The sequence below is a fragment of the Poecilia reticulata genome, linkage group LG1 (assembly GCF_000633615.1).
Source record: "Poecilia reticulata strain Guanapo linkage group LG1, Guppy_female_1.0+MT, whole genome shotgun sequence".
In the NCBI taxonomy this organism is placed as follows: domain Eukaryota; kingdom Metazoa; phylum Chordata; class Actinopteri; order Cyprinodontiformes; family Poeciliidae; genus Poecilia; species Poecilia reticulata.
In genome coordinates this window covers 12,287,990-12,294,939 of record NC_024331.1, presented here as the reverse complement: position 1 = coordinate 12,294,939, position 6,950 = coordinate 12,287,990, and the positions used below count along the sequence as shown (strand labels likewise).

The 6,950-nt window shown below is 40.9% G+C and overlaps 1 protein-coding gene across 1 annotated transcript; it reads right to left on the bottom strand.

Annotated features, from left to right (window-relative positions):
• Positions 1 to 476: 476 nt before the first annotated feature.
• LOC103465443 (hemicentin-2) lies at positions 477 to 6,870 on the bottom strand. Its single transcript, XM_008410268.2, has 13 exons — positions 6,673 to 6,870; positions 6,560 to 6,586; positions 6,344 to 6,470; positions 6,080 to 6,258; positions 5,281 to 5,464; positions 4,450 to 4,556; positions 3,842 to 4,114; positions 2,808 to 3,113; positions 2,632 to 2,733; positions 2,520 to 2,547; positions 1,021 to 1,069; positions 875 to 940; positions 477 to 799 (listed from the first exon to the last, which is right to left on the bottom strand). The coding sequence occupies exons 1-13, from the start codon at positions 6,701 to 6,703 to the stop codon at positions 698 to 700; spliced, it is 1,581 nt and encodes a 526-aa protein (XP_008408490.1). The 5' UTR covers positions 6,704 to 6,870; the 3' UTR covers positions 477 to 697.
• Between the last annotated feature and the right edge of the window lie 80 nt (positions 6,871 to 6,950).

Here is a 6,950-nt window from a genome sequence, read left to right as displayed (position 1 = left end):
CAAGAGAGCTAAACACAAGTGCATCAATTAAATAAGACCAGTTTACAAATAATATACTATTCACAGGGTAATTGAGATGTTTTATCATTATTTTTAAAAGTGATGAATTAACGAAATGTAGTTTGTGTCGAGTCGAGTTTATTTCTGTAGCGTATTCCAACAACAGGGCAGTTCAAATACAGAAACCAGCTATGAAACTGGTTAACAGCCTTCAGATGATGAACTATGAGCATGATTCAGCTTCAACATGTTTAACTTCTTCTTCTTGTTAGTTGCACAACACTGGTTGGTGGCGCACATTCGGGACGCTCAGAAAGTTATGACCAAACCAAGTGCAAACTCAGCAGAAATACAAACTCTTTCGGTTCCCTCCTCTGCAGTTTAGCAATGGATACTCAATGCTTTAGGTACAGTCTAATTCCTGGCCATCCATTGACAGGTTTCAGGGAATTTCAACAGCAAGGCACAGTCACAAATGCTGAATATGTTTTTTTTTAATGTAGACTTGTGTAATATCCCAAGAAAGTAACCTGATGTTATGTTGCAAATTGTAAGAAAGAGTTCAAGATATTTGACAAAAAATCACTGCTTATTTTATAAAAACACCTCTAACATCATTTTCGCTAAAACTATTACTGCAAATATCTACAGTAAAATGGCACCAGGGTATAGATTATCAACTCCAAATGCATTTATTTTAAAGTTCTAGTGTTCGGTTTGAGTCTTCATCAGCCTCATTCTCCAGCGTCCGTCTTTCCTGCTCGATCTGAGGCCATTCGTCCTCAGAGGCTTCAGATTCCTGACCAGGACATGAGGAGAGTAGTTTAAATATTTGTTAATAATGGCTGAATATTGAACCGAACGATGGCGTCACCTGATAAAGTTCGTCCTCTCTTGGTGCTTTCGCCACGTCAGGGTCCTCGTTGTACTCTGTCCAGTCCTACAGGAGAAGATTTATGTCAGGCATTCAGGCTGGTGGTGCGACGTGGTGGAAACCTTTGGGTTTGGAGGAGGACTTACCGTCTCGATCTCATATACAACAAGTCTTTCTTCCATTGCAAAACTCGACCTAACAGTGAGTTTAAACACATTTAGCTTGTTAGCCTTTCAGAAACATTTTATGCAAGTTTCAGCTCCTGACTCTTATGATCTGTGTAATCGTTTGGGACAATACAACCAAACAAATTTACACCGTGATGAAGATGTGCAGGGTATTTATTATCGGCTGGAACTCAAGTGGGAGGTGTGGGATTGTGGTAAAATGGCTTCTCCCAGAAGAAGCAACAAAGAATACGCCATAGCGTTGCTTTGTCTTTCAACGAAGATGCAGCTGGAACTGGATATTTACATACGCTGGTTTTTTAAATCTGACATGAAATCAGACTAACGCTTTCATGCATGAATTATGATAATTTGTGTCAGGATTTTTTCCAATTTTTTGATTTTTTTAAGGCATAAAAAAAGGTAGGAAGAAAAAGTTTGTAATTGTTTTTTTTTTTTCAGGTGATCAATTGTAATTTTCTCCAAATACAAAGTTGTTATTTGGAAAAATACATCAGTAGTGTTGTTCTTTAGGGGTTATCTGATGTCACAATGTGTTTTTTACCGTCTACAGTAGGAGGGTCCGGGTCGGTCGATGTGTTTTTTTTGTCTGTCGGCCATATTGGATTTAACAAAAATAATTTCTTCCAATTGCAGGTGATGGTCAGTAGTTGATGGTGTATTTTATGATGCATTAGTGTCCACTTCAGTGGTCTGTGTGCATTTATAACATAAAAATCCACAAGAAGTACAAGAAAATGGCTTTTAGAAAGTTGTCCACTGTAGTGACCATTATGCATGAAAGGGTTAAACACTTTGCTGCTTTAGGTAAGTCAAGATTGCGAAACTACGTCTGTTTGCGAAATGCCAGAAAATTTTAGATTAGTTTCTATTTCACTAGATCACAAGACATGTTTACAAAAATCAAAAGATTTATTCCTGAGCCCTTTTGCAACTGTAACCTAGTTTTTTTTTATCCTGCTTGTGGACTAATGACATCTTCCTCATTAAATGGCCTTTTTACCCCATGTCAGTACAGGACTTGTTACACTGTGGCTAATAAGTAACAACACTCTTACTAGGTTCAGTCGCCTTCTTCTGATTTCATCTTTAGGTTCATAACAAAAAATATTCTGGCAATTAGTAATCTCAAATCTCCATCACTTTATTCTCCTACTGAATTACGGTCAAAACTAACGAGGGAGGTTCTGAATGAATTTTGTGGGAGCTGGATTTGACCCACATGAAGACGGTAAGAGACAAATCTACGGTTTATGATGTTTTAACAGAACCTCGCTTCACAAATCCTGACTTATTCCTTTAAAAGCAGCTGTGACGCTAATGGAAAACTGGAATGAAGACGTTTAAATTTTTACTTTGAATCTATGATGTCATTCGTTATCTTTTCCTCCAAAGAAAGAAAAATAAACCCCATCTTAGATTACTGTTTTCCAATAAATAAATAAAAAAACACTCACTCTGACTTCTGTTGAGATTGTTTCCACCCTAAAAGAAGAACGGACAAACGTTCATCATCTCCCCTTCACAGCAAAGGAAGACGTACAAAGATATGAGATCAGGCGAACTTACTGAAGATGACTCCTGACAGACAACAAAACAACACCAGGAAAATCAGGAGCGCGAAACAGCTGAAGACCACAGCCACCACTAAGGTGGGAAGGCGATTCAGCACTAGGGAGAAAAACGGAAAGTCGGTCAGTGATTTGTCTCGAGGAGACGTTGTTCAAGCAGCATTCAGCGTCTACCTTCTTTGTCCACGTAAAGCGCTTTGCTGCTTATGACCGTGCTGTTGTCGAAGCTGTCCCACACTTCGCAGCGGTACTTTCCGGCGCTCCGCCTCCCCACGGCCAGCAGCAGGACTGACTGCTCCGGCGGCAGATCCACCACGTAGAAGAAGCTTCCCTGCTCACGTAGAGACGTTTGGTTGAGGTACCACTGGAAACGAGGGTGAGTTCCCTTTGCCGCCTTGCAGAAGAGCCTCAGGCCAATGACGGCATAGTTATCTCCCATGTCGTATTCAGACTGGACCGTCACTGGGCCGGCGACTGACACTAGAGAAAGGTTAAAAGAGACACAAAGTCAGAGGGATTGTAAGCCGTTGACCTTTTTTGACCTTTTGCTGCTCTGCCCACTTTTACTGTCTCAGTTGAGTTAAACTGTATGTGAAGTTCTGGTTTAACTTAAACTGAATCACCTACCCAGCAGAAATCCTTGTCTTATTACAGTCGATGCATCTCATTGAGCTCATGAACTCTGAACAAAATGTATTTAACATTCAACGTAAAAGTAAATAATAATACGAAGTGCAATAATCTCCTGTAAGCTCTTCTTCTTTGGCGCCTTCCGCCATTTCCAGTATCACATAAAAAACAACAGCAAGCATATATTTGATTTAATCAAACTGTTTTTTAGTCATTTTGATCTTGCATACATTTATTTAAGTTTAAAAACACAAAAGAAATAAAACAACAAGGTTATTTTATTTTATTTTTGTTTTGAAACAGAAAAACCAAAGATCGAATCGTAACAGATTGGCTTTCTTCCATTGTAGTTGAAGGAAACGCTTCCCAATGAATGCAAACACAATGAAGTAACACCATAAACTCCTAATGTTGATAGCATTTGTACTGCAGCACAGCTAACTGCAGCAGGAACTCAGCAAAGAGTTTGAGATTTTCATGAAAAAAGTATTTATTTTTTGGCATGTAGCACTTATTTTGGTAAATACTTACTGCAGATCTACAGAGAAAGAAAAACACAGCAGAGTTTTATTACCTACCAACTTCAAAAGGCAGCCACCGACTGTATTCAGTCTGGTTCCCGTTACTGGCCCGACATTGCAGCCATCCAGAGTGCTGGTCCATGACCACTGGGAGAGTGAATGTGGCGTGTCTGTCTGTAACGCTCTCCGTGAGCATCAGCTTCTCGCCCATGTAGAGCGAGAAGCTTATAGGAGGATCGCCTCTCTCAGCCTGGCAGGTGATGCTGGCCGAATAGGAGCCATCACCCCCCTTCACCACGGTGAATGAGATGTCAGGGGTCGACACCAGATCTGAGGAAACACGAACGAGGACGACGATGGTTCTGCTGGGCTGAATTGTGGCGCCTCACAAGAGTATTAAACCCCTTTAAAGCTGTTCCACATTTTGTCACATTACACATTTTAAAAAGCATTTGATTGGAATTGTACTCAAATCAGAAATTTCTTTCACAGAACGGCTGGATTTGAGATTAGGTTACTCACTTTACTAACGACTTCTGACAGAAACAGGTTGGACTGAGCTGTTAAAAAAAAAATCTCCCCAATAAAGTACATCAACGTTTGTGGCTGCAACATGACAAAATCTGGCTTAGCTACGTTTGCAAGTCACGGTGTAAACTTCCAACCTTTGACGGTGATAACGAGGTCTGAGCTGTTGGCGGTGAACCATCTCGTTTCGTTGAAGACGTTTTTGGCCTGGCACATGTAGGAGCCGCCATCTTTAGAGGATGCTCTAGGAGAGACGCAGATCATGCTGACTCTAACCAAGCACACAAAGACTTCTGAAACACTTTACTCTTACAACCGAAACAGATCATCACCAAAACAGACGGCATCGTGTTTTATATTTGCACATCGGCAGCGATGGCAGAAAAAGCTGCAGCGCTGATCGTGTCCAACTACATCAGCTAAACTTCAGCCTTGTTTTAGTAACAGCGCAGATGTTGACATGTAAGATCTTTAAAGTGACCAGGAGGGAAAATAAGGGGTAATTCACAAAGAACATCAATTTTCTCTGTTTATTTTTGTGCTATTTTTCATCATTCAGTCATAATTTCTTATTTACGGAGCAGATTTCACTAAATAAGTGCAGACTTGTGAAATGCAGCTAATGCAAGCAGTTCACACTTATTCTCACACCAGGCTGCAGCCACAAACACAGCAGGCAGAAAATTAACCAGAAAAACAATTATTTCCTCACAAAGACCTCATCTCATTACTTGACGATTTTCTTCAGCAAACCTAAAGAATTACATAAAAACTGTTCTAAAGTTTTAAATCAATAAGTAGCATTCAGCACTGCTGCAAGTTTCAAAAGACAATTGACATGTGGAGAATTGGATGGAGGCACAAACGGGGGTTTGCCCACATTTAGCAGTTAGTTTAAAAAGCTCCAATAATTTATCGCTCCAGTCTTAAAGGATTTCTTGTAAGCCATGCTTTCTGCCATCACTGACCTGGTGACTATTAACCGGTTGTCTCCAATCCAGCGGCGAGGAGACGGAGAGACGAGGCGCCCATTGAGAAACCAGTTGTAGGAAACATGATTTCCAGATTGAACTTTGCATTGCAGCTCCAGCTTGGTTTGCTCATAGATCTCTGTCGGACCCGTGAAAACAATCGCAGCGCCGACGACTGGCACTGCGAAACAAACGGAAAAAACAAACCACACAAACGTCACTACCACAGCTGTCAGATAAGAGATTATGCAAAGATTTTATCTTTCGAGCTTCTGTATTGGAATTGGGTTTTTTAATTTGTCTTCTCTGCACTCATTTAGCAGATCATAACAAGATTATTTCAGTGATATTCAACCTGTTCCCCATGAAACCACGCGATACTGTAGTAGTGCAGGCCTACTTTAAAAAACCTAAATAATGTGGACTTCAATAACTAATCAACAACTTGCATATGATCTTAATAAGGATGCATTTAGTTTACACGACTGTGTATTTTTGATTCATTGAATGCTTGTGTTAAGATATGACTATGTATTCGTGAGGTCTCCTAAAACGACTTCCTGAAGATAAAAAAGGTGAATTTCCCCACCGAGGAACAATAAAAGGAACTTCAACTCTATTCTGTTCTGTTGAATTTGACAAAGTGTGTGTAAATAAGACATTCATGCCATTGATGAGTGAAATTAACCAGAGTTGAACTGTTGCTGAGTGTAAAATGATAGTTTTATTTTTACCTTATATTTAAGGAAACAGTTTTCAATGCATAATTCCTCCTCCTCAACGGGAGGTTACTTACCAATAACCCTTAAGAAGTGCACTTCGCTGACAGTCTCGTTTATCTCGGTGTTGTTTTGTGCGCTGGCCACACACTCGAAGTCGCCCTCGTGCTCAGCTTTGATAACCTTGGGAAAGGTTCCCGTCTCCTCACCGGCTGAGAGGGTGTATTCTCCAAACATTTGTTTACGGTCATCCTTCCTGAAGACAGGAATTTCAACACGTCTCTCGTCGCTCTATTTCTCCAAATGCATTTAACTCCTACTGTACCCTGACTCTTACTTACCTGTATAATGTCAGAAGAATCGTTTCATTATTTTCTGAACTGGGAATTTCACACTCAAAGACAATGACATCTAGTACCAAAGCCTGCGAGGGGCCGTGGAGTCGCGGCTGGTCCAGTTGGAACTGATCTGTTGGGGGAAAAAGAAGAAAGAAATCCCAAAGAGCCACCAGCGTTCCTCGCCCGACGGCACACAAATGATCATGAAAATGTACTTACTGCTCTCTTTAGTGCAGCAGCACAGCCCTGTAGGAATGGAGACGAAATCAGATGAAATGTTAAATTATTTCAAAATCCTCGACACTCGATTGAGTTTCTGCTGGCCTGCTTACCCAGGATGACCAAAAACACAGAAGCAAACATGCTGAAGTTGTTTTACGCAGCAGGAGGCTTTGAATGGAGTAAAATTGGAGGGAATAAGTGGCAGTTGTAACTGGGTGGATGAAGCCGTGCGTCTGATCACTTTACAGGCAGAGAAATGTGCAGGCGACTGATAGAGCTGCAGGCCAACGCCTCCCGAGCTTCAGCGTCACTTCAGCTGGGAGAAATAAAACCGTCCTGCTGCAGTTCACCGAGTCAAACTTAGACTCACCGAGAAGGAAGAAAACAT